The sequence below is a fragment of the Artibeus jamaicensis genome, unplaced genomic scaffold (assembly GCF_021234435.1).
Source record: "Artibeus jamaicensis isolate MK-2021 breed Jamaican fruit bat unplaced genomic scaffold, CSHL_Jam_final contig_519, whole genome shotgun sequence".
NCBI lineage: Eukaryota > Metazoa > Chordata > Mammalia > Chiroptera > Phyllostomidae > Artibeus > Artibeus jamaicensis.
In genome coordinates this window covers 57,262,659-57,289,097 of record NW_026521871.1, presented here as the reverse complement: position 1 = coordinate 57,289,097, position 26,439 = coordinate 57,262,659, and the positions used below count along the sequence as shown (strand labels likewise).

Below are 26,439 nucleotides of genomic sequence, written 5' to 3'. Positions count from 1 at the left end.
AGGGGCGGCTTTCGGAGCAGGCTCACAAGCACAGCACCACTTTGTCTGGGCCCATGTCGTCCTCAGTGTCGGGGATCGTGGGCAGCAGAGCAGACCGCGTCAGCCCCCAAAATTTCTGAGGTGACATGTCTTTTTTGGTGGCAGTGAATTTCCATCCAACGTGGCTCGCACAGATCTTGCACTGGGCCACCGTCCAGGCAAACCTACAAGTTCAGGGACAGAATGAGCCCAGGAAACCGTCCACGCCCCCAGCTAGCACTAGAAACCTCTGAAGACCCCCCAGAGCTGCGCTCAGAGGAGCGAATGCTCGGCTTTGATTTTCCAGCTTCCGGAGCCACTGCCGCGGAAAGGGCTTCCGTGTGCGCTGGTCCTGCTGCCCTGGCGGAGCTCAGGGCCCGGGAGGCGGGGCTCTGCGGGAAAGGCGGCCCTGCCGGGTAGGGGCCCGGCCCACCGCGCCCCAGGAGAAAGGGACGCGCTGGGGGTGTGGGGACAAGGGCATGTTTCCCGTGTGCGACAGCACCACGGTTGAAGACACTGCCCCTAAAACGAGGATGATCTGGTCAGAAGTACGAGCCACAGCGTTCCAGTTTCTAAGGAAAATAAACCAAACCGTGGCCTTGCAGCCACTTCCTACTTCCCCCAGGCACTGCCCACATTTCGCATTTACAGTAGTAAGTCAATTCCAGATTGAGTTCTTGGACTAAAAGGGGTGTCAGGACTGGATGAGCCAAACGACACGGTTCTGGTGTGGAACAGTGAGTAAAATGCTAGTTCCTGCTCGGCTCATTTTCTCTCTTAAAAAAACCAAAACAGGCCCAGCATTCAGATGGAAAGACAAACAGGGTTCCCAAGCTGATGGGGCAGAGGGGCGGGGGATGGAAGCTGGGGCCCCAGGCTGGAGCTCCTGGTGCGTGAGCTGAGGCTTCCCGCGGGGGCCCCTGTGCCTCCAAGGGCACGGTCCGCTTCGAGTTACCAAACTGGCCACATTGCTTAGGAATCTGCTTTTCTTTCCAATTAAGGCAAAGCCACCGAGAGAAAAGCCGCCCGCAGGCCATTACCCGGGAAACCAGCTGTGCTCCGTGGATGGCCGGCCGACGAGGCTCAGGTTGGAGGCCTTGTACACAGTCAGCGTCTCGTGCACGTAGCCGTGGGGGTTCACGTAGGCTGCCATCGGCCCACACAGGGACAGGCTGCGACAGAACAGCACAGGGTGTCAGGGGGAGGGGGTTAGGCCAAACCAGCTTTTACAAGCAGACTGAGGCCTAAGGTGAGGGGAGCGGTCAGTTCTGACCTCTTGGCCACTTTTATGTAACGTCCGAGCCCCAGACTGTGAGCAGGAAGCTGCAGTCAGCAGTTCTGCTCAGTCTAAATGCTCCCTGGTGCCCAGAGGCAATGGGAACACCGGTTCTCAGCCCCCCCACAGAGGTATGGTGTGGAGCCCCCAGCTCAGTGGGGTCTGGGGGGCGTGCAGCCCCCCGCACTGTGGACGGCAGTGCTGCCGTACGGACTCAGAGCTTCGAGGTGGCCGCCCAGCCCCGGGTGACCTGCCCCGGGGGACCCCCACCCCTCACCGTCCACTTGCTGAGTGTAACTGACCAGGGGGGAAATTCTGGGAGCGAGGCTGGGAGAGTGACTCCAGGTTACAGAACGCGGAGCATCTCACCTGAATATCTCATTTTTGGTGGTTATCTCTGTTTCCTGGCACTGTTTGCAGCAGAGAGACGTGCACTGAAACACACGAGAGGAAGTCGGTGGGGAAAGCCGCACGCGCACAGTGACGTAACCTGGCAGGGCGCACACACTCACAGAACTGACCACCGCTGGCCAAAGACACAGCTGCTGACCCAGCCACAACAGTGCACACGTCTGGGTGAAGCTGATTAGGCAAAGGGACCCAGGGTTGGTGAATGCCTAACAATTCCAGCTTCCGTCTACGGTCCCGAGTGACATGCTTCCATTGTCCTTTCCATCTTCTGGTTCCCTGGCAGCAGGACTGACAGGCCCTGCAGGGTCCCCACAGAGCGCGCTGGCACCACCCGGACGCACCAGACACATGTCCCAGGACCCCACTGCTCACCTTGTTCATGATGTCCAGCTCACAGCGCAGGCGCTGGACGGCGCTGCCGATCCGGAGGAGCTGGACCCTCAGCACGTCGTCGATGGGGAGACAAGCCGCGACTCTGTAGGAAAAGTCTTCAGAGACGTGGGGGCGGGGTTCAAGTTTTGAACGTGCACGGCAGACACCCTCCTCTCGAAGCCCTTCTCTAGGGCTCCCTCCCAGGGTCGCGCCTCACCCGACCCCGACGCTGTGGGAATGTGCCCACTACCGAGCGGGCGCTCTCGGGAGGTTCTGGGATGGAACCTTTCCTGTGCTGGTTCCCTAAGTGCCTCCGTCACCGTCCCGCACACAACCTGACTCGGTCAGAAGGACCTGGGACATGTGGCGTGGGGAAGGGGGGCGCATCGGAGCCTTTCCGGGTGCACGGTGCAGGCGGGCGAGGCGCAGCTGCTCTCGGGGAGCACTGGGAACCGGGCCAGTGGTCCCCACGGAGCTTGTTAGGGAAACTGTGCCGAAACCAGGGCTTTGACAGAATTGACAACTCATACGCTCAACTGAGTGTGCTTGTTTTTTTAAAACTGCTCAAAGTAAAAGAAATGTGTAGGCTTTTCAAAACTAATAAAAATACTTGTTAGAAAACACAAAATTGTTTCCATTGGTGAGACACCTTGGGCCTCAGGAAGGAACCGCCCGTTCGTACCTATCGGATTAGAAGGCAGAGACTCGTCTTTCAGATTCTCGTCCCACTCACGGAGCTGCTTCTTGATTCTGTCCATCAAAGTCTCCTTGTTCAAGAGAAAAGTAGCCATGATGATGTACACAGACTTTACGGCTCACCGACCCTTTTTCAACTCCCTTCAATGAAACTAAAAACACATGAGCAGCAGGGGAAGCCATCACTAAAATCTGAGTTCCGTTCAAACACCTGTCTTCTCACAGGGACGTGATCAAAGCCCCCGTGAGGCCTGGCAGGTGCCCTGCTCTCGGCTACCTGGCGCGGCCCCCCCACTCCCCCAGGAAGCTTCTGCCTCTGGGCCAAACTGAGGCCCCTGCCAACTGCACAGGCGCTTCCTGTTCACCGCCCGAGAGCTTCCTCTTTCAACAAGCGTGTGCAGAAGCGCCCCCACTCTGTCGGGCGGCGGCGGTGAGCTATGGTCCCTGCGGTGCCGTGCACCGGTGAGTGCGCAGAGCCCCCTGGGGTCACTTTCCCAGGACGTGAAACCCAGGGTGGCCTGACCCCCAAAGGGGAGCGAGTGATGAGCTGACTGTGCTCTGGGCCAAGGGCCACAGCCGCCAGTCCTCTCACTGTACAGGTGCTCAAGTAATTCACCCCAAACCACACAAGGGACAGAAATCAGGCTGTGGACAGTCTGTCCGGAAGTGCAGACTGCTGACCTGCTCCGGCAGCCTGTCTCCCTGGGTTCTGCGTGGGGGGTGATGCCACCCGGAGTGAGAGGTTCAGTGAAACCCCCGGTGGGTGTGCCCACTCGTGACCTAACCAGCAAGCAGGAGGCACAGTCGTTATTTTTACTCATAAAAGTACAAAGCACTGTGAAAGGATTAAGTTTCTAGTATGACTACCACTTGACCCGAAAGAGTTTCAAATGCTTGATAAATCCTAAAACATTTCCTTGTCCTGAAGTTATCAGGCATAAGGAACTGGGAAAACCAAAAACTCGGTACATTGAAGGCAAAGTCTACCTAGGAGTCTCTTCAATCCCTGCTGCTCTCCTTAAATGTAACAAATGACACTGGTTTTGAGTGTGAAACACCACTGGGCATGAAAGCCCACACTCTGCTCTAACAGCCCTCGGTGACGACCCTGCTACCCCGGAAGCAGGCAGCCGAAGGTGGGTTGGTTACTTACAGCGTCATATAAGGAATACAGCCAGCGAGGCCACGAGGTCAGATTTGCACAATGAAACTTCCTCTGAAAACAGAAAAAGTCACTTAATAAAGTGGCCTCACACAATAAAGATTTTTAACGTAGAAAGAGCTGCTTTGGAAAGTTCCTTTGGCCCAGGAAAGACTTCTAATTTCAAAAGGAAAAATGTTGTAGATGATTTCATAATAGATGTTTATCTGTTAAGTTGGACAATCATGTTTTTGTAGCCTTCGAATACATATTGCAACTGGAATCTTGATTCTCCTGAAAAACTCCGAGCACCAAACTCACACAAGCTGAAGGGGGGGGCCAGCCTCTGCCCCCCGAGCACGTCACCTGCCTTTACACTGAGAGGCCCTGTGCAGTGTCTGCGGTGGAATCCCAGACCCGTGGCCGAACTGTCCTTGTGTGAGAGCTTAGTGGCTGCCGACTGGGCCGCCACAGAGGCGGACAGCGAGGCGACCCCGGCCTGGCGTGCATGCCCACGGGGGAGGTCCTGACCGCGCCCCACTCCAACAGCGTCAGGGACCCACGGGACCCAGCGGTGTTTCCGGGCTGAGAGGGAGGACACCCGACTCTTACGAAGACGCAGGCTGTGCTTCCGTCCCTGCAGGGTCCCCACGCCAGACGGGAAGGCTCAGTACAGTGTCGGTCCCCAAAGTGCCCACTTCATGCAGCACCCACGAGACGGGGGCTCGGAAGCCTGATTTCAAGTCCAGGATGCGTGGAAGTTGACGCGGGCAGAGGAGCTGCTAAGGCCATGAACCGGCAGCGACCTGACCATGGGTCTGTCCTCAGTACCTGCAGGCCAGAGTGTCCGATCCCAGGACAGAGTATGGGAGCAGAGAGAACCACTGCCCACATGCAGACACACAGGAGCCTGTGTGGGAACGGGGCAGGGTGGGGCCAGACAAGTGAGACGGGGACAGCAGTGCACTGGGAAGCGCTGGGCTGGCCTGCCTGCAGTCCCGCCCAGCTACAGCCGAGGTAGAGACGAGAAAGTCACCCAGAGACCGAAAGGTCATGGGGTCAAGTCCAAGTCGGGTAACACACAGTCAGGCTGCACGAGGCAACCGGTGGAAGTTTGTCGCATGGCAGTTTCTGTCCCTGCTCCTCCCTCTCAAACCAATGAGCACGTCCTCAGTGAGCAGCTGAAGGAAAAGCAGAACCTCACTCTCTGTGACGGTCACAGACGAGGACTCTGTCGCACCAGGGTCCGGAGAGGAGGTGTGAGCTGAGGCCAGGCGCGCACGGTTCGGAGACGTGGCTCCCGGGTGTGCCGATCGCACCCATTTCAGGAGCCGCTACTGGTGAGCACACACTTGCTCCAGACCTGCCCCTGGGCCCTGAAACAGAGGAGCCTCCAGCTCAGCGGGGCCCCTCGGGCCCGGGAGGCCCCCCAGAGACGGCCGGGCCACCACGTGCACGCTCCCACGGCGACTCTGACCCTGAGGGGTCGGCCAGTAAGACCCTGAAGGGCTCTCCAACCAGCTTTTTACTTTTAGGACCAAAACGAACAGTAAGGACTTTTGTCACAGTTTAGGCACAGAATTAAAAATGCTGCCAACAGCCCAGAGGCAACGGGACACGCAGTGACGGCGACGGCAGCCGCCTCCCCCGCCCCACAAGAGCTCCCTGAGCTCTCAGAGGCAGACTCGGGAGGGTGGTGGCCCAAGGTCACAGACGGGATGGGAACCAGACTCCAATCACCAGCCACGCGCCACCAACCCTGAAGGCCCAGGACTGTCGGTCCTGCTTTTCTGCGTCTGCGGTGTCCCAGCGGTCCCACCGCCGGGCATGACCGACACTGGGCTGTGGCGCTTCCAAGTCACTGGGGAGATGCTGGCCTCCCGGAGTGACTCAGGGTCACACGGGTGACCTGGCACCACACGGGGCGGGGGGGGCCTCTTGTAACACAGAAGCCTTCTCCCTGCACGAATGTCCCTTCCCAGATGACACGGGGGCAGGAACAGGGCGCAAGAGCACACTGGGGCCAGCACAGGCCCGACGGGTCCTGAAGCTCCACCTACACGCCGGTTAAACCTGCCACCGCACCTCCTGCTGTGGACCTGCTCCGTGTGGCCCACGGCCAGGGACATGTGCCATGGGAGGTTGGCAATTGGGGCCGCCGCACAGACCCTCGGTGTCCCGCTTCGACCCAGCACTGCGGAGGGCCCCCGTCTCCCAGGGACGAGGCCCTGCGGCTCACAGTGTTCCCCAGAGCCGTCGGTGCCACGGGCGCGGCCTGGCCAGGCAGACTCTGCAGTGAGGGCGCGGCCCCCAAAGGACACTGTCCACAGGAAGTCGAGAGCAGGCAGGCCCTTGGAGGAACCTCTCTGTGGCCCAAGGTCAGCCATCATATCGTTTTGCTTTTAAGCCTCAAAACTAGAGCCTCAGCTTTGTATCCCAACCGAGTGTTGGAAACATGTGAAGCACATGCGTGTAGCTCTTCAAGGGGCAGTGAACTTCCCGGGACGGCATCACAGGCTAACAGCACACCAAGTGAACCACTGCTCCGGGTTGGCACGGCCACCAGAGGAGGTCACTGCACCGAGCCCTGTCCCGGCTGGCAGAGCACACAGCAGCCGCAGCTTCTGCAGGTGACCCCACAGCTCCCAGTTTTGTCCCTTCGTCCCCCAGACTCCTCCTGGTTCCCAGGAACTGGAGCGAAGTGATGGACAAACGTCACAGACACACAGCTGCAGGCCCAGGGTGAGTGCAGGGGGAAGCACCAGACGACAGAGCTGAGGTCCAGACTCTTCTAGTTCAATAAAAAAGGCGACAATAGCCCTTGCTGGTGTAGCTCAGTGGATTGAGCACAGGCCTGTGAACCAGATGACTGCGGTTCGATCCCCAGTCACGGCACACGCCTGGGTTGCAGGCCAGTTCCCAGCAGGGGATGCACAAGAGGCAACCATACATTGATATTTCTCTCCCTCTCTCCTTCGATTCCCTTCTAAAGATAAATAAAATTAAATTAAAAAGTTTCAGAAAACTAAGTTAAAAAAAAAAAGGAAGGCGACAACAGAGGTCACTGCCCCCTCTGCTGCGGTGACCACTGGACCAAGGTGGGAACCAAGGCGGAAACGGATGGTGAGGCAGTAAACGGCAGCCTCCTCCCGGACACGCCGGGGCCGAGACGTGGGGCAGCGAGACCCCCGGTCTGCAGCAGTCGGCCCCCACGGCGGTCTGCGCCGACCCCCACCCAGTCCGACCCCCGCTGCCCTGCTGGACGAGGAAGGAACGGTCAGCGTGGGGTCTGTCCGCCGCAGGGCAGCTGTCTGTCCACTTTCAGAGGATGAATCTCGCGAAGCCAACGCGTGCTAAATTCAGGGACGAGCGATCCTCTCCTTTAGGCAGCTACCGTAAAGCTACCGCTCTGTACTCGAAACCAACATGTCCCTCCAGTGCAGAGAGACAGGCCTGAGAGCTTCTTCCCAAAAGAAAGCCACTTCACCCAGAGGACACGCGTGGGAGTTAACGCCGGGCGTCCCACCGAGCACGAGGTCCCCGGCCAGCTCTGCGCAGCCCCCGGGGCTGTGCGGAGAGAGCGGAAGCCTTGCTTCCAGAAACCAGAGGGAGTCAGACTCACTCTTCCTCCTCTCAGGTCCTGGGCTTACGACTCGAGCCAAACATCTGACGTGACTCCAGTCTGAGGAGAAGACCCTGCAGGGTCGAAACCACAAGCTGTTGCCCTGGCCTGTGTGGCTCAGTGCACTGAGTACCCACCTGGGAACCAAAGGGTCAATTCAATTGCGCCAGTTTGATTCCCAGTCAGGGCACACGCCTGGGTTGCAGACCAGGTCCCCAGTAGGGGGCGCACGAGAGGCAGCCACACATTGATGTTTCTCCCTTCCCCATTCTCTAACAATAAAATAAATAAACCTTTAAATTAAAAAAAAAGAAAGAAAGAAAAGAAACTACAAACTGTTTACACACAACAGTGAGAAGACCTCACCGCCCCGTGCAGCTTACGGCTGATGGGAACACAGCGTGGTCAGGCGCCCCGGCCATGGTCGGCAGGACCGTGCAGGTGTCTCGGAACTGCACCCCCCCCGCCCCCCCCCCCGCCCCCCGGCAGCTCCTGGTGTTTCCTTCTCACAAACAGGAGAAGCAGCAGGTGGCCTCCACCCCTGGAGGCCCCAGGAGAGCAGCGCCCACCTTCTGGTACTTCTGCCACCACGTGCAGGAGCGGCGGTCCTCCCGGGAGCCGGCCGGGGCGGGGACGAGCTGGCGCCTGCGGAGGGACTCCAGCTGGACGGCGGACATGGTGGAGGGCAGCACGCACTCGGGCAGGATCCGTACCTTCGCCTGCTGGATCCTGAAACGGGACGGCCCACCCAGCCTCCTGAGTCTCTCACACGGGCTCGTTTTCAACCGCAAGGCTTTCAAAACGACCGGGTTTCGTAAGCCGAAGTTAAAACCAAATCTAACCTAAGGGACGGATCTTCGATCTCACTTCGGAATGGAAAGGAAGGTTTTCAAAGCTCAGATGAATAAATACACAGTCTACATATGAAACTAAGTTTTAAAATCAACATATAGCCAACCACTACTGCTCATCTTCGTATCTGAAAATCAGTTTCTCAGCCACCCACCTGTCCCATCACCCATTGCCCCGACTCCCTGCGGCCTGACCCCCACGCCGCTCTCTCTGTCACCCACCCTGGGGAGCAAGAAAGAGAAACTCAAGACACCGCCCACAGGTATGAGTTAAATGACATGAGGGCATTACTTGCAACCCCAAATTCTGTGTTTCCCTCCTCACTCCCAAACATTTAACTTGAACATGCAAACACTCAAAATGCACACGATCCTTTTACGTGACCCCCCAGGATGTCCTCTGGGCTTGCCCGAGGGCCCTCCGGTCAACAGGGACACAAAACACCAGGAAATCCTGGACCGGGCTGCAGCCCCTCCCCCAGCCATCACGCCAGAACCGGAGTCCCTCTGAGATGCCCGTGTGGCCCGGAGAGATGCGCTCCTCACCCGTCCGCCTGCGTCCTCAGCTCCAGCACACGGAACCGCTGCCGCCCCACGGCCTTCACCTTCACCACCTCGATCCCGAAGTCCTGCTCCTCGCGGTAGGCATAGATCTCAGCCGTGGTTCCGAACTGGGCTTCCCGCTCCTGCACGTTACTGCCCGGACGATTCCGAAAAGGAGACAGTGCTGAGCATTTCATATTTCATGTCTACATATGTGAAGCTGGTGGCTGCGACACAAGAACACAGCGACGACCCCCCCCCCCACCACAAAGCTGCTGCCCCTTACTGTCATGGGGGGGAGGGGCGGGGGCGGGATTCTGGTGGAGGAGAGGCCTCCAGGAGAACAGTGAGCGCGCTTTTAGGAAAACACCTCTAGTCGCTGAAACGCTCTACCGCGCCGGGCAACTCTCCCCGCCCTCGGGGACCACTCGTGTGCCGGGAGCCCCTCACTCCTGCTGCGCAGGCATCCGCTAGCTGTGCCTAGCTGTGCCGGGACTTCCTGCCCCCCTGCGGCCCATTCCCACCAGGGCTCCTGAGACTCGGCCGCGGTCTACCGCACAGTCTGTAAGGGACAGCGCACAGCCGACAGCCACTCTTCCGTGCCAGGCACCCTTTACGTCACAACGTGAAGGCCCTGCTCCTCTTTAAACACCGACAGGCCGTGCACGCCAGGAAGCCCGAGGGTGCGCGAAGGCAGAGTAAGTACGAAAACACCCCAGCATTCCCCGGGCCGTTCCCCACGCGCCCCACCCAGCCAGTCTCCCGGGCATGCGCAGTGACTGTCAGGGGCCCGAAGGCAGGCGGAAGAGCCCGCCCTGCGTGCACCCACCTGTAGGCGAGGACCGCGAAGGTCCGGTCCCTCTGGATCAGCGTGCGCACCATGCTGACCTCCTGCGGGCGGAAGAGCTGCAGCGGCAGGGTCTGCCCCGGGATCAGCACCAGCGCCACCTGCGGCAGCACCGGCAGCACCTGGCAGCTGTCGTCATCGTGCAGCGTCCGGCCGTGGAACTCCTCCATGTCGGCGCCCAGGTACTGCGGGTGGACATGAGCGCGGTCACCTCGGGCGGGGGGCGGTGCGCAGGCTCGGTGCTCAGAGCGCATGCGTGCACACAAACTGGAAGCGCTGGCTTCCACTCTCAGAAGGATTTCGAACACTTTGTAAGAATCTCCCACGTACACACTCAAGACCAGTTTTTAGTTTGAAATGTTGGGTTGGCCAAAAAGTTTGCATAGTCTTTTCCATAAAATGTGCATGTTTCATTTTCACAAATAACCTTATCGAGCTGGATATTTTGAGTATGTCCACTATCTCCCACCCGGTAGAACACGGATTGTTCTCAATTAATGTCTCGATTTGATCGCTGTCAAGTTCAACTCATCTACCTGCCCCTGGGGCACCGTCAGCGAGACACTCCAGGGCCCAAGTGCACAAACCCCTCGGCCACGCTCACTCAATCCCCGCACGCTCTCCACACGCTGCTCACACCCTTGAGGCCCAGCTGCGTTCAGCTGGGCGGCCTCTCTCGAAACAACAAAGTTCATGTACTGAAGATGTCGCCGGTTCTCCTCCACCTTCAATACTAAGATGGCCACACGAACACTCACCACCCCTGTGTTTTTCTGTTAAAGCACATTGACAGGACAGCCGTCACCACACGACCGAACGAAACTGTCTCAAATGCAGGGAAAGACGAGGAAGCGCTGCCGGAGCCGGCGTGAGGACACAACCGAGAACCCTGTGGCCGACCAGACAGGTGTCCTTAGGTCTGTCTGTTAGGCAGTGACGTACCGTGTGTGACGTTGGCAGACTGGTGTCAAAATTTATGATGTTGGGTTTCTTGGCCTCTCTGCCGTCCTGGTCTTCCACTTCCATTTCGACCCCATCCTCTTCCTCCTCACTCTCTGCTGTGAATGACAGTGGGAGAGCAAACCAGGTGTGTGGCCGTCAGAGCCGCGCTCCCATTTGAAGGCACGGCCCCCCCTGCAGGCCCTGAGCCCCGGAGGAGTGTGGGGCTGCAGACACCGCCGCCATCGGACCGAGGCCCCGGGGGCCTGGGTCGGCGCCGGCTCTGGCACCAGCCCCTTCCTTGGCCCGGTGTTTGCAGTCGACTGGCTCAGCGTCGCGGGAGCCCTGCGGCCTGTGTGGCCTCCCTGTCTCCCAGCAGCTCACGCCTGCTGCACTAAGGCGTCAGTGCTGGCTCATCCCGCCTTGTGTCTGGGTCTCCTCCACTTGTGCCCAACGCGCCTCTGGGCCCCAGGACCCCACCCAGGAGACCCCGCTGTGCTTCCCCTCTCCTTGGCCTCCTCGGGGCTGCGGGCTCGCACTGCCCGGCTGTGAGGGCCCTGGGCGGGCGTTCCGTCCTGTGAGTTCTCGAGGTCGGGTTGGGCCTCCATGTTCCTGGGAGGAGGACCCCAGAGGCGAAAGGCTGCCACCGGCCCTGCTGGTCCCTGCGGAGCCGACCCCGACCACCCAGCTGAGGGTGGGAAGGGTGTGCCCGAGGGGCTCCTGTGCGGAAGGCATGCGGGGACCCAGCGGACTTTGTCCTGTGTGAGCCATGGACTCCCCTCCCTGTCAGGAGTTCTGACACCCGGCTGCACCCGAGTCTCCTCCACGGCACAGGGACGGGCATGACCGAGACGATCTCTAAGGGTCTTTCAAACTCCCCTGTAAGAAGTCCCCACAGAAGACAGGAAGGAGGGGGACCTGAGGGAGGTATGGCCTGGCAGGCTGAGTTCCTGGCAGTGACATCACTTCCTGCTGTGACTGCCATTTGAAATTGAAACATCGGCCATCGTTCCCATCAGTGTGCTTTGGAACTTTATAAAGCTTGCGTGAGGCCCTGGCCAGTATCTCAGTGGGTGGGAGCGTCGTCCCCACCCGCCAAGGTTGTGGGGTCGATCCCCAGTCAGGGCACATATAAGAAGCAGCCAGCGAACGCACAAATAACAGGAACAACAAATCAGTGTTTCTCTCCCTTCCCTCTCTCCTGCTGTAAAAAAAGTCAACAAAAAAGTTTACATGAAATATAAAACATTTGCAAAGAAGTGTCTTAGAAAGTTTTCTCCACACACAGTTTAAAACTATGAAAACTAAGCTGATCTACTGTAAAACCTGATGTCACTGACAGATGCTGCTCTGTCTGGTGGGGTCTGTCCTTCCCATGCCAGCTATGGGGGACCCTACCCTACACTGCTGGTGCTCAGCTGCGGGGACTGTGCCCCTCAAGGGCTGTGGGGAATGTCTGGAAATGTCGGTGGGTGCCAGGACCAGGGCAGTCCTGCCGGTGTGGAGAGGGCGCGGCCGGGGATGCTGCTCACAGGCCCGGCGGCAGAGAGCTCCCCGCCCCCATGGCAGAGGTGCTGTGACCGAGAGACCCTGGGCTAGAATAGCCACAGAGATGTGGGAGCCTCATTTTCACCCCATATTTCATGTGTCTCTAAACACCCCAAATAATCTTTAAAGTACATAAAGGGTCACCACAGCAGAGTCATTTCCTTTCCTCTGTGCCATCGTTTGAAACTCCCTCCAGCCAGGTCCCTGACAAGAAAATACAAATGTCTTTCAACACGGTAATTGTGCTGGGCTTCCTGCTAATTCTTAGGGGCTCCCAGACACAAAGCTCTGTCAAAGTGAACCGGTCACTCCATCTCATGTTCACATGGCCCTGGCCTAGCACTGCGGGTGGGTAGGAAGCTGTCCTGAGAACACAGACGTTTCACTTGAGGGAGTTACTGAAAAACACAAGTTGCCAGTACAAATACTGAGTCAACTCTTTGTATTTACAGCCCCGACCACAGGCAGTCCCCTGGCCGGCCGGTGGGCAGCCCTGAAGGCTTCCTGGGGAGAAGGCTGAATGGCTGGCTGCTAGCTCACAGGCTGGAACCCTTCGTTTTAAAACACGTTTTAACTGTCCTGCCTGCTGGTCGCTAAAGGAGCTCCTTATGCCCAGCAGCCTTCTTCTCCCGCTCAGCTGTTCACCTGTGCTTCCCTGGCCCCCAGACGGATGCTCTGCATCTGAACTGGAGCTGGTTCCCCTGACACCTAAAGAGGGGCACTCTCGTAAACAGCGCGCACCGCACGGGTTGATGGAAGGGCAACCCAGTGCGTCTTCACCAGTAACTCCCGGGTGACTCAGAAACACACTGGTTTCGCATCTACAGCCTGTCGCCCTCTGGACTTTGAGGACAACCCCACCGACTGCCTGCGGAGAACCACCACAGTGAAGTCTGATGCGAGGGGCCGACGGCAGGACTGACACGCTCAGCTTTTTGTCGGCTCCGCTGCCGGCTTCAGAACAGCCTCCGACCCCGGTTCATTTGTGCAAAGTAGGCCACTCCTGCATGGGGTGCGTGCACGCTGCCTCCCGCTCCTCCAACCCACGCAGGTCGCGGGGCACCAGTGACCCGCCAAGCACAGCTTTCCCTAGGCAACTGCATGGACCCACAATCGTGTCTTGGAGAGAAAACCCCGAAGTCAGCGGCATGAAAAGCAAGCTGCCCAACCACCGCTCCCTCTGCTTGCAGCGGCCTCCAGACGCACCCCGCCCCTCCGAAGACCGCACAGCACCGGTCCGGGTCGCAGCCACACCCGTGGGGGCTGCACCCCGGAGACCCGCTCCAGGACCAGGCCGACCCGCGGGGCCGAGCTAACGTCTCCGAGGCGCGGAGGCGCCTGGAGGTCAGGCCGTGCACAGTAATCACTCGGTGTCTCGACGGCGAGGGGGTCAAGAGACAGAGACCACACGGACAGGCAGACACGGACAGACACAGGGCGGGGCCCTGGCTGTGCGCCCTTCGTGCCTGGGCCGACTCTGACTGAACTAAGCCGCCAGGTCGCGAGGACGGAGTGGCAGCAATGCTGGGGGCTTGGCGGGACGTGCGCGCTCGGGGCGCGCGGGCTGTCACCGCCCAGGGACCGCGTCCGGGAGGTTCTGGCCGCAGCACGGGCCCCGGCCGAGCCCCCGGCGCCCCCACGTCTCGGACCCCCACCCATCCCGCGCGCAGCCCGCGGCCTTCGGACGCGCGCCCGCCGCCCTGCCCCGCCCCGGCCGTTACCAGGTAGCAGCGGCAGGTGGTTGCCCATGTCGTGCGCAGCGTCCTGCGGGTCGCCCTCGCCCGCCATGTCTGTTTACCCGCACAGCATGCTGGGACGGGGCGGTGCCCGCCCTCCTCGCCGCCGCGCACGCGCCCTGGCGCTCCCGGGCAGCCCTAGCGGGCGGGGCGCGGCTATGCGCCACAGCGCCCCCTGGCGGCTCCCGCGGGCCCTGCCGCTGGGGGCGCGGGGCTGCAAGCAGGAGGTGCTGCGGGGACCCAGGGCTGTCCCGGCCACCCTCGACTTCCTGCCCGCTGGGCGTTCAGAGCACTCGCCTTGGGAAACAGAGGTTCAGAGTTTTGCTCCCACCTCGCTCCTGCCAGAGGCGGCCTGCAGCCGACACAGCCCGCTTACAAAGCATGAGCTCCAGTCTCTTAAGATGCCTGCCAGGAAGACTGGAAGAGTGTGTCATTATTCCCCGGCGGCAGGACTGTCACTGACTTTCCTACCAACCATCTTCAGCAGCGTCCATGCATATTCCGCAGTTAACATGTGTAAATCAGAAACAGAGAGCCGAGATGCTGGTTCCACAGAGTAGACACCGATCGCCAGTTAAAACAGCCCCCGTGGACCCGAGACCCGGGCAGCATGAGCAGCCCGAACGCGGTGGCAGTGCACGCAGTTCGGGCCTAGTAGCAGTGGGGCTGTGACCCGGCATCACCCGTGGCCTCGGTCAGGCCACCCGCCCTCCAGGGTCCCCCCCTCCCGCCCCGACTTGTTTCTCCCATCCCCGAGTGACACTCCTTGGCTTCCCTGAGGCTCACACGAAGGGGACCAGGCCTGTGGGCTGCAGACGAGGAAGGGAGGTGGGCTTCACTCAGAGCCCTGCTCGTTCTTCCCAGGGCTGGTGAATGAATCCCAAAACCAAGTCTTTCTTTGAAAACAGTAAACACAAAGCCATGGATTTTCATTCCGATGCACGACCAAGAACAATGTACTAATGAAGTTAAAAATACGGCCAAAACTTGGTTTGCATAAACTACAATTAATATCTGAGTTTGCAGAAGGCTGGAACGCTACATTCTGTGCGGGACTTGGGCAATACTGCCAGGCTGCCACTGAGCGTGCGCACTTGGGGAGCCACGCCCCCCCGGCTTTCCGGAAGGCCCTGTGCTTCCCTACAGGGTCCGGCAGCCTTTAGTCAGCCTGGGTTTGGGGTCGTTGCTCCTACTGTGGCGTGAATTAATACCGCAGAGACACTGTTTCTTTCATTCGCATTTGCTTTTGTTGCTCAGAACGCTGGCTGGGGGGTGCATTTTCGATTGTATTGTCTCTGTGCTCATTCTGGTGCTTGGCTGTCTGGGGCTCCCGTCGTCGAAGGTGGGCACAGGCAACCAGGTGCTTGGTGATCACGGACAGTGAATTGAACTGAACACACCGAGAATTTATGGCAGAAAGAGAGAGAGCAGATTTATTAAGGGGTAGACCACTCCACAGAACATGGGAGGAGCCAGCTCCCAGCAGAGATAGACCTGGGGCGGAAAGGGGAGAAGGTTTCTGTTCTTACAGGGTGGATATTCCCTGGCTGGTTTTGGTGGGCTTTTACTGTGCATGTACAAGTAGTTGTCTCACTTTAAAGCTACTGCGCATGTGGTCTCCCATGATTTTCCTTGATTGGCCACCGGGGAAGGAGGTCGCACAATGTTAATTTATTATAATACTGCTGTAATGAAGCGAGAGTCACGTTGCATCTTCTGCGTAGGTGCGGTCATGAGTCACCAGGATCCAGCACTTTTCCAGAAAGCAGGGGCAACTGTCTTAGAACAGGGTCTCTGACCTGTCTCGATGTCCTTTGTCTTAGTCCTGGGGCACCTCCGGAGTTTTCTCTCTCCTGCCTGTCTCCTGCCTCGCTGCTGCTCCAGAAAGCCGGGTGCACAGAGGGACACGGGGCTCGGCTTGGCTGTGATGAGTGAAGATCTCAAAAGTGAAAGAGCCACCAGCATGACCCAACTGATGATGGCCTCTGTGCTTTGTCACACGGCCACTTTCCTGTGGGCAGGGGGCTCTGTGCCTGACACAGGCGCTCAGACAGCCCCCACCCTACCCCAATCAGGCACACGGAGGGTGCAGGTTTAAATTCGCACCAGGCTCGACCCTGGAACAGCGGGCGTCCTGGGATCCATCAGCTGCCAGTGCTAGGCTCAGGCCTGAAAGAACGAGGGTGAAGCCCTTACTGTTCTGAACCTTTCAAGCAGCAATCTTGCTGATGGTAGAGTTTGGCTCAGTGCCTGGGGCAGTGATACAATCGATGGCTACAAAGAGCCATCACCTGCCTGCTCCCTGCAGAAAGTACATCCTGCCTCACTCGGTGTACCTCCCTTCAGCCAGAACTCCTTACTCATCTCTCTAAGGGACCGCGGCATTTGCCACATCGGCCAGAAGTGTTATTTTCCTGGCCCCATTGCCCAGCTCTGTGGAGCGTCTGAGAGCCGGCGGAGTCCTGCCTCCCTCCCCTCTGCGTGCTCGGGCGTGGGGGGAGTGGGGAGAGGGGGTGGCTAAATGGTCCTTGGATTGACCGACTCAGAAGAGCACTCAGCAGAGAAACCCAGCCTCTGTCTGTCCTGTCCTGGGTCCTGGCCTGTGCTCCTAGAGCCATTGCAGGGGGAACCCGCCACATTGAAAACCAGGCAGGCCTCCAGGCCCCAAAGCAGGGCAGACAATGGGGGGCCTTGAACATAAAGACTGCGTAGCCCCCCCTTAGCTGCATGCCATCCACCCATGGGCCCTGGAAGGGAGCCTTCAAACCCAGGGCTTCAGTCCACCCTCCCAGAGCCCCAGGGTCAGCATCAGAAAGCTGGGCAGGATGGGGGCGCGGGGAATGGGAGGAACCAAAGCTGAAGTTCCAGGACCGAGGCCGCAGGGCTCAGGAGCCAAACGGCCGGGATTCAAATCCCGTCTGTCCCCAACTTGATCGCCACAGTTGAAAATGAGGGGCTTTCAGACTCCGGGTGGGGCAGGCAGTGTGGGAGGGGCGGGAGCTGAGCGGGCAGGGCAAGGTGGGGAGGGGCTGGGGGAGGGGCTGGGGGAGGGGCTGGGTCCCTCCCTGTCCATAATGGCCCTGCTTCCTAATAGAGGCCCTCATCCTCCATCAGGATGTCCACGTCCTCACCCCGGGACCTGTGACTGTGCACCGGGTGGGAGGGTCATCGTCAGAATAGACACACCTGTGACAGAGGGCCAGAGAGGCGGGGCCAGTGAGCGCAGGGGGGGCAGGGAGGACAGGAAGCTCCCTTCGAGCCCCAGAGGGACGTGGCCCTGCCACACCTCGTAAGGGACATGGACTCCGGACTTCTGACCTCAGAACTGCAAGATAATAAATCCATGTCTTTTTAAGCCACTGGTTTGTGGCGATTTGTCACAATAGCGACAGGAAGTGAATTCAGGGCAGGCAGAACGTGCAGAGCCAGAGGTCTTGACCCAGAGAGGAGACTCCAGGTCGGCTGGTCTGGGCCTGGGGAGCCTGTTCAAGTGCAGATCCCTGGGCCCCGCTTGTAACTTCCCAATCCAACTGCTCACTCAGTGACCCCCACGGCCTCCCTTGTGCTGCTGTGACCCGAGAGTGACAGTCAATTACAGCCTGTGCAGGCAGATAAATGACAGTGACCAGTGTGACAGAACTGAGCCTCTGTGGGGGAAGGTCAGGCCAGGTCTGATCGTGGGGTTTAGTCACCCCTTGTGACACCTTTCATGAAGGGTGACCGTGTTCCAGGGCTGTATCAGCTGGGGAACAGGACAGGCTCGCGCTTCCCAGATCCCACGGAGGCGTGAGGGGAACAGACCAGACGTGGGCAAGCACGCACGGGGGCGCCTGGCGTCGGGGGCTGCTGCAGAGCAAAGGCTGGGGGGCTGACCTCCCCCAGGAACTGACCGGGAAGCCTCAGGAAGAGTCGTCTCTGGGAAGGGGGTGTGTGGGGGGAGGGGCGCGTGCCGCAGGAACAGAGTGTGAGAGAGCCCGAGGCAGGCTGGAGGTCGGGGTGAAGGCCGGACCTGCTGAGAGGCGGCCACGGAAAGCAGGCCGGTCAACTTGCTGGGGACTGTGCCTTCCCCAAAGCAATGAGTTTGCATTTGGCAACTAGCCTTGGGCTGCAGGCGGAGGAGCGGTCTCGGAGCCAAGGGGCGGATAGGAGATGAGACACCCGTTAGGGGCAGTGGCAGTGGCCAGGGTGCCTGAGGTCCCGAGGTGCCCACTGAGTCCCAGCTCCCACTTCCGATTCCACAAGCCGGCCTCACGGGCTGGGCTTTTACAGGAAGTCAGGCCCTCAGCTCGCCCCGCACTTCAGCCGGAGATAAATGCTTGCAGGCATTCTCGAAGTTTCCGAGACCCTCAGGCAGGCTGGCGTGTCCAGGCGGCATCTGCCGGAGGGGCAGGAAAGGGAGGTGACTCTGCCCCGAGGCAGTGCCGCGGCATCTGGACGATCCCTCGCCGGTGGGGTAGACTGGGGCTTTCCTTCTGGCCCGGCTTCGAGAGCAGCTTGGGCCCCGTTCAGACCCTAAGGAGGAAAGGGCTGCGACTCCCACAAAGGGAGTCGTGGCCTGTGAGAGCGAAGGGCCGCCATGGGGGCCACACCAGTAACTGCGGTTCCACCCCCTGCATCGATGGATCCACGGAATCTGTGGGGCTTGTTTGTGTGTTTTACCACCGCACCGTGCATTCCTGAAACACCAGGTAAAAAAAGACGGAGGCTGCCTAGCAGGTCCCGGAGGGTGTGTCTGACGCCACCTGCCACATGCCCGTGGGCTGCCGTGACCGGGAACTGTGGGTTCCCGTAAAGGTCCCCTGCAGTCTGCAGACCTGCCCTCGGTGCCCGTCCCACTCACCAGGACCCCGTAGGGCGTTCCTGCATGCCCCTCTGCACTTCTGAATTGGAGCGTGAGGGTCCAGATGAATCCGGTCGCTCTGACCGCTCCCTGCTCTGCCTGGCGTGTTCGGGCTGTGCGACCTGGGGCAGGTTGCTTTATCTTCTCTCCCTTCAAGGGGAATCGGGAAGCTGTTGCCCTTAAAGGGTGTCATGGGCCGGCTGTGTGACAGGGGGCGGGGGGGTGGTGCTTAGAACAAGCCCCTCCTCAGAGGACAGCTCTCACTGAATGTTGCTCAAGCCAGAAAGCAAGCCGACCCCTGCTGACGGTGCCAAGTGCCAGCCCAGTATCACCGCATGAGGGCGTGTTTGTTATTTTCTACAGCTGCTGCCCCAGTGAGGGAGCGCAGATCCGGCCCCCACAGTCCCACAGGCCAGAGGCCCACCGCTGACCGGCTGAAGCCCAGGGTCCGAAGGGCTGCACTCCTTCCCGGAGGCCCCACCGGGGACTCTTCCGGCCTTTTCCAGCTTCCGAGGCTGGGCAGGGGCCCTGGCTCAGGGCCCTCCTGCCACCCTCGAAGCCGCCGATGTCCCCTTGGACCCTTGTCTCCCGACACCACACCTCTCTCTGACCACAGCCAGGAAGGGCTCTCCGATTTGAAGGACGAGCCATGATGGCACTGGGCCCACCCGGATGACCGGGCTCACCTGTCCCTGCCAAGGTCCTTAACCTTAGTCACACCCACAGAGATTCTTTGCCTCGGAAGCTCTCGCAGTCACAGGTTCTGGGGACTGCGCCTGGGCCACCCTGGGCGGAGTCCTGATCCTGCCGCCCACAGCACAATCGGCGAAGACCCCCCAGAAAGTCTCTTGTTTCGCACCCATGGATGAGGCGGTGCAGAAACACGGAGCCTCAAAATGAGCCCAGAGGGCCAAGGGGACCAGCTGGGTAAGCTGTCCTTTACAGGTGAGGAGACCGGGGCCAGACAGGCACGTGACCTGCTCGAGGTCGCACGGTCCAGGCCCCGGCTCCCACCCCCCCCTTCCCAGCAGTCCCTGCACCCCTCTGAGCCGGCTCTTGCCACAGGAAAGAGCACTTTGTTTTTACAAAACCTTGAGGGGGACCTCTGTTCTACTTGGACAAATAGCTTTGAGGGAGAACAGAAATTTGTCAAAGGCTTGTAATGAAATGTCAAGACAGTTTGCCATTTTATAAAAATATCATTTTTAATCCCAAGTGTCAAAATTACTCTTGTCAAAGGCGGCTGGTATTTCAATAAAGGTCACGCCAAATCGGGGAGTGACCGGGATATATGGCGCGTCGGACACGTGAGCATAAGTTCAGAGGGTTTCGGACCTTGGACACTTGACCGGTGTCTCCTCTGCTCTCGCTCACCCTTTCTTCCGGTCCCCAAATCAGTCACTCCACCCACCCACTTTCCATCGTCCCCACCCTACAGGTCTGCCGGTGCATTCTGTCCCAGCATCGGGGGCCCTCGGATGCCGCAGTGAAGGTCACGGTCCCCCACTCGCAGGGCTGCAAGTTCTAAATGGAGGGCTTCCCCAGGTGCGTCCTGGGTGTCACCTGGTGACCAATTCTGGCTCCCACATTCCCGGGGGGCAGAGGGGCCGGCCTGGGGCTCTGCCGTGTAGGACTCATCCCAGGTGGTCCTGATACACATTACAGTTCGGACGGGACCTTGGGCAGCAGCACAATCCAGCAGGGGAGCCCACTTCGGTGCCCTCTCCGAAGCTCTCCTGGAGCTCCGGGGGGGGGGGGGGAGAAGGACGAGCTGGGCAGAGCACGTCCGCTCCCCTAAATATGTTCACTACCATCATCGATTCCTCTGCACCCCACTTTCCTTGGGGAGGTCCTCCAACTGAATAATCCCCTGGAGGAAACTTTGGGAACCCACACACTTGCCCTCTGAGTTGAATGGAGCCAACTAACCCCCAAGTTGAGAGCGCAAATTCAAATCCACACGCCATTCCGGTTCCCACCCTTCCGCCACTTCTTCCGGTGTCGCCGCAACTCCGCCCAGGACAGGAAAGTGCGTCAGAAGCTGCAGATGAGGAGCTATGATCTAAAGGACGTTTTATAGGACATGGTTCAGCTCGTGGCCAAGAAGTCACAGCGCCACACTTGGCTTCCAGTGCCCGGACACCTGAGCACAGCCAGTCACGAAGCTCCTACCTAGCGCTGGGGCTAAAATCGCGTATTTAAACGTGTCTTACTGACCCTCACTATCTGCCAAACACGGAACGCGAGTGTCCCGGCGGGCTTTGAGGTTGACCGTTGGTTCTGAAAGGCAAGACCCCAGGCCGGACAGGAGGGCTTCCCTCCGCTGATGACATCTTGCTGAATAGGGACACGTTCTGGCCGTTCCCTGCCCTCGGTGGGACCCCAGACAGGCTGTGTCTGCAGGTGTGGGAGGTGAGCGTGGAGACCAGCTGCCCGGATTTCTGGAGGAACCCGAGTCCCCTTCTCATCTGTGTTCCTAGAACTGCCCATGGATGTTTTAAGTGTTACTTTCAGTTACGGTTTGCGTTCAGAATTATCTTGTACTAGTTTCACAGAATTGCTGTTTTAAATTTAAGAGTTGGCTTAAGTATTTTTAATTCAGTCCAATGCCCTTGAGAAGCTTTCATGGGGTGTTCACTACACGCCAGGAACGACACTGAGCATGGGGTGAATCCCGCAGTCGCCAAGCTGCTGAAATGGGCTGCGTTCTGGAAGAAACTGGCAGATAAAGCAGGAATTTCTAATGCAAAAGTCCAGCGAAATGATAAGGGGCTGAAGGAGAGAAGGGTGGGGGGCCGGCTTTGGGGGGAGGGGAAACCTGCAGTTTCGGGTTCTGGGGCAGAGTCTGGGAAAGGACTGACATTTTCATTGCCCTTCATCCCATAACACATAACTTACAACAAGCATCTTGTTCTTTTATACCTTGTTTCCAGCTAACATTTAAGGCATCGGAGTACCCGAGTTATGTAACGGTTGGCGGTACCGAGAAGTCCCAGTGTAGGTCCCAGTGTAGGTATTTTCCCAATTCGATGTCCGTTTTTTGGTGGGACGTCAGCCAGGTGCGTAAACACCCACTGTCCACCAGATGGCAGGGTTGGCGTTCACAGAGCCTGTGGGTGGCTGACCTCTCTCTCTCTCTCTCTCTCTCACACACACACACACACACACACACACACACACACACTTCTCTGCAGGTAACGAATAAGGAACGGAAAGCAGGTGAGGAACGAAAGGCATTACCAAGATGCTCGACTAAGTTTTCAAAGAGGAAGATGCCCCCCAACCTTATTTGCAAAAACGGCTTTGGGCTCGGCTGACCTACATAATCACGCCGATGCTGTGTGCACGCATCCATCCCTCGCACCCACTTACTGCCGGGGTCACCTCACGCCCTCTCGGCGAGACAAAAGGAGAAAAAGGAGAAAGCAAACTTTCTGCAGGGCGAGTGCCCTCGTGGCTGTTCCCAGAGCCCCGCGGTTTGTCTGGGGCACGTAGTTTTCTATGGGTCGACCCTGGGTGACCACGGATGTCTGCACTGATCTCCACCTTCTCCGCTGGGCCACCGCCCCCTCCTCTCCCTGCCCCCGCCTGCAAATCTGTGTGCTTTGCCTTCCTGGTTAAAGCACCATCCTTTTCATCTTCTGGGTGGAAGGAAAGGGAACCCAGACACAAAAGAACCTTAAATAGTAGTTGCCAAGCAAAAGAAGCCAGTCTGACTGCTGGTCTGGAGGAGGAGAAACTGCAGAGTCCACCCAGCGGCCGGTGGTGGCCAGGGCAGGGGGGCAGGAGGGATGGACGGGGGCGCCCCGAGGGTTTGTAGGGCAGTGAAGACCCTCTCTGTGATGTGGAAATGGCGGACAGGCGCCACTGAGGACGCTCGACACAGGAGGGACCCCAACTGTAAGCTGTGGCTCAGTGGTGCAGCCGTGCGGGACTGTCGCCTATACCACCCGCTGGACCTTGAACTTGGAGGGGGCTGTGTCAGTGCCTTGGGGATTCTCTCACTGTCCACACAAATTTGCTGTGAACCTAAAACTCCTCTGAAAAAATAAAGCCTATTAAAATGCATTTAAATTTTTAAAAAACAGTGTGACTGTGGACTGGGATCTTACCTGCTCTGCCCCCCCTCTTTATCTCCGACTTTCTGACTCTGTTTCTCTCCCTTCTTGGGCGACACTCGGTTGTCATGGAGGAGGACAGCTGGCGAGAGCCCGGCCCGTGGAGCAGCGTGACTCTGAACCGAGGCCACTGGACTTCCTCTCCCTCCCCCGCGCCTGCCCTCCGCTCAGGGCCCAGGGAGGGAGCGAACGCAATCCCAACGCGCGGCCAGCGGTCTGTTCTAGGTTTCAATTGGAACTATTTGCTAACATTTAACGTCGACAAGTGTCATATAACAACTTTTACTTTTGGTTTTCCCCAGAAGCGGACCTGGTCCCCAAGGGCTCAGATTCCCGCGACGCTGGAGTTGGCCACGTCGCAGCAGGTCCCCGGGCAGAACCCTCCGGGCCTGGGGCCGGGGCGTCTGGCTCCCTGTTACAGAGGGGCGCAGCTATGGAAACAATTACTTAGGAGTAGAAATGCTTCTTTTTCCCAAACTGTAAAATTCCTTTAGGATATGAAAAGCGCACACCAGGATTCGATGGGATCTTCTAAAAGTGGACGTTTATAAGTGCGCTGGTCAGCATCAGAGGGGTGCCTGCCATCGTCCAGCAGTGGGCAGGTGGGGGGACAGAGGGCTGTTGTGAGGGTCAGCTGCCCAGAAATTTTATTTCCGGTTCTACCCACATCGCCTTCCGGGGCCTCTCAGAAGAGCATCTTCAGGTGTATTTTTGCAACATCAGGAGTCAGTGCAGCTGATGAGCCCCAAAGAGTGTTTCGCAGCACATCGATCTCCTGACCGTCCGTGAAAACGGGGTTCCACTTCCAGGTAGTTTGGGGGTTCTGCACATGTTACCTGCCTTTGGGAGGCAGCCCTTGAGTCAGACGTCCAGGTTCAAGAGCATCTTCCAGGGATGGACTTGCTGCCTTTGCTTAATCCGATGCATTTTGCAAACTTACTGACACACGACAGTGTTTGTGAGCCTCACCCAGGGCTGGAGCCTTTGATGACCTGTGGTCACACCCAGGTGCACCCACCCACTGTGCCCAGCGGGTCTGGGAAGGGTGGCGAGGGCGGGGTTAGAATCTGAGGGCATCTGTACCTCATCAGGATGTTTCTAATGGATTCATTTGCATTTGATCCAATTTTTTGTCCCCGAGAGAATGCTATTTTTCTCCCTTGCAAAAATAACTATAAAACCAATTAGCAATGGAAAGTAGATGCTTTGCATGATCTTAACCGGCTTTTCCAAGGGCTCTGGCCGGAGGTCCAGCGGTCACTCAGCCCTCCGCAGTGACCACCGAGCCGAGGCAGCACCGAGGCCGGGCACGCCGAGCTGTCGTGAAGACATCAACAAACATCATCACCGCACTGGCGCCTCCTCATCTGCGTGTTACTGAACCGCATCCTGATGGAGGCAGGAAACAATTTTTGGAAAATAATTTCCGTGCCGTGATTTCTAGCCTTGTTGTTTCTCTGAGCCGCGTGGGGCCGATCAGAATGCTTTACTATACAAATCGGACGTAAATCAGGCTTTTAAAAATTCCACTTCCCGGGAGCTAGTGAGGCAAGCTTCCTTTTTTATAGCACCTCAGGGGGAGCTTGGGAGCCCTGAGAAATATGGCTCCTGGGGGAGCCCCGAATTCCGAGCCAGGGCTCCAGGAAGTGCCACTGCCTTCCAGCCGGCCGGGTGCCCACGGGCGCAGCTACAGGCAAGTCGGCCTGGGGCCCTCCTGCTGGACACCGGGCCCCATCAGGGGGATTTAGATTTCTGTCTGTGAAACAGGTGAACATGCAAATTCTTCACAGAGGGCGCCCCCTCTTGCCCTCCGAGGCAGAGGCTGCAGCACACCCTCTTTCCTTCGTTGAACCCCGACTCCGCCCTCACCTTTCCTGAAGCCTCGCAGGCAGGGAGGGGTCTGAGACTTCTTGCTCACGGGGCATTAATGCTCCTCTGGCCAGGGGAGTGCGCTCCGCGTAGAAAGGGACTTGGGTCTAACATCTGGAGCTAATTTCGTTACTAACAAACCGCAAAGCAAGAGTCCAGATGATGGACAAAAAGGGGCCACACACTGAGCCCGACAAGCTCAGGGGAGGCCTGCACGGCGCCTCAGGGACTCGGAGACCAGAGTGACCACCCAGGACGGTCTGAAAGGAACACTTCCGCACTCCGAGGGGGTCAGGGTGGGGTCACGACCTAGGCCTGCAGGTGTCGCCCTTGACCAAGGTCGGCCTTCGCCCCGACTGAGCCTGTGCCCAGTCTCAGTGCATCTGATAACACGCCTCCGGGACGCCAGAGGGACCCCGTGCCCAGGCCCCTGCAGGACAGCCAGGCACCAGGACACAGGCCCCAGAGCCCCTGGTCGTCATCGTCCTGTCCCCGCACCATCTCCAGGTGCCGTGAACGTTCACCGTTAACCGGTCAGTGCCCGACCAACGCGAAGGGGGCGCACGTCTCTCCACTCCACTCGGCGTCCAACCCGGGGGTTTCCCGCTCTGCTTCCTCCGGCCCCCTTCTCCCCCCACCGGTGAACGTAACCCCTCACGCCGCCTCCTCTGACTCTAACGTGTAAAACAAGCTGCAAACCTGCCTTCTCTGGGGCATCATCTCCGTCCCTTGAGAGTTCCCTTCCTGGCCGTTGTCGTCAGTTTGGCTCAAATAAACCCATAGACATTCTTACAGATTCGGCCATTTCTGATGCCAACAAGCCCATTCAGGTGTCTTGATGGACTAGCCTTTCACTGAGGTGCAGGGGAGTGAACCACACCAATGCACAATGGGCATCTAGACCGGAGAGCTGGACACGACCGCACACTCTCTGAGAGCCGGGGGGCTTTTAGGGTTTGTTAATAAAAGCACACAACTGGACCGGGGCGGATTCTGTCCCCCACCTCGCACTGGGTGGCCCACCCGAATGGTTCCCACCCCAGATGCCACATTATTTCACAAGAGCAGCGACAAATGAGAGAGGATGCAGACGAGGCCGCCAGGAGCTCGGGGACAGGTGTCTGGGACCTGGCGGCTTGCAGACTGGGAACTGTCGGAGGTAGGGCTGGGTCTTGCACATCTTAGGAGCCCCAGGTAGCTGGCTGCCTGGACGAACCAAGAGGTCATGCACCTAAGGCTCAGAGAGGAGAGCCGCTGGCTGCCACGCTGAAGAAGCAGCCAGCTGTCTCCATGGGGGACGTAGGGTTGGCGGCTGCAGATGGGCCGTAGGTGGTGCTGCAGAAGGTTATTACATTCTTCATCATTGCGTCCGAGGTTAAAAGTGACTTCCCTCCAGCTGAAAGTTCTCTGTTCTCTCCCCTTCACCCCCGTGCCTGCCCCAAAACCTGAGACATTTCTCCAGGCAAAGGACCTTGGATGGATTCTCGTGAATTCGTGCAGATGTACGTTACTGCTCTTGTGATTCCCCGCCACCCTTCCCCCACCCCTACTTCCTGTTACCTGAGCGAAACGCTTTATTTTCTGTTATTCCCCACATGGTCTCTCTCTCCTC

General features: G+C 58.6%; 1 protein-coding gene across 3 annotated transcripts; it reads right to left on the bottom strand.

The window, feature by feature from the left end:
• Nucleotides 1-22: 22 nt before the first annotated feature.
• On the bottom strand, nt 23-26,439 carry CRBN (cereblon). 3 transcript variants are annotated; one of them, XM_053669204.1, is made up of 11 exons: nt 26,388-26,439; nt 10,720-10,832; nt 9,760-9,962; nt 8,934-9,083; nt 8,106-8,265; nt 3,927-3,989; nt 2,760-2,844; nt 2,078-2,193; nt 1,664-1,728; nt 1,059-1,190; nt 23-203 (listed from the first exon to the last, which is right to left on the bottom strand). In XM_053669204.1, the coding sequence occupies exons 1-11, from the start codon at nt 26,422-26,424 to the stop codon at nt 23-25; spliced, it is 1,305 nt and encodes a 434-aa protein (XP_053525179.1). In that variant the 5' UTR covers nt 26,425-26,439. The 3 variants fall into 3 exon arrangements, with proteins under 3 accessions (XP_053525179.1, XP_036984299.2, XP_036984300.2); XM_037128404.2 differs by lacking the exon at nt 26,388-26,439 and adding an exon at nt 13,986-14,073 and having other exon boundaries at nt 10,720-10,835; XM_037128405.2 differs by lacking the exon at nt 26,388-26,439 and adding an exon at nt 13,986-14,073.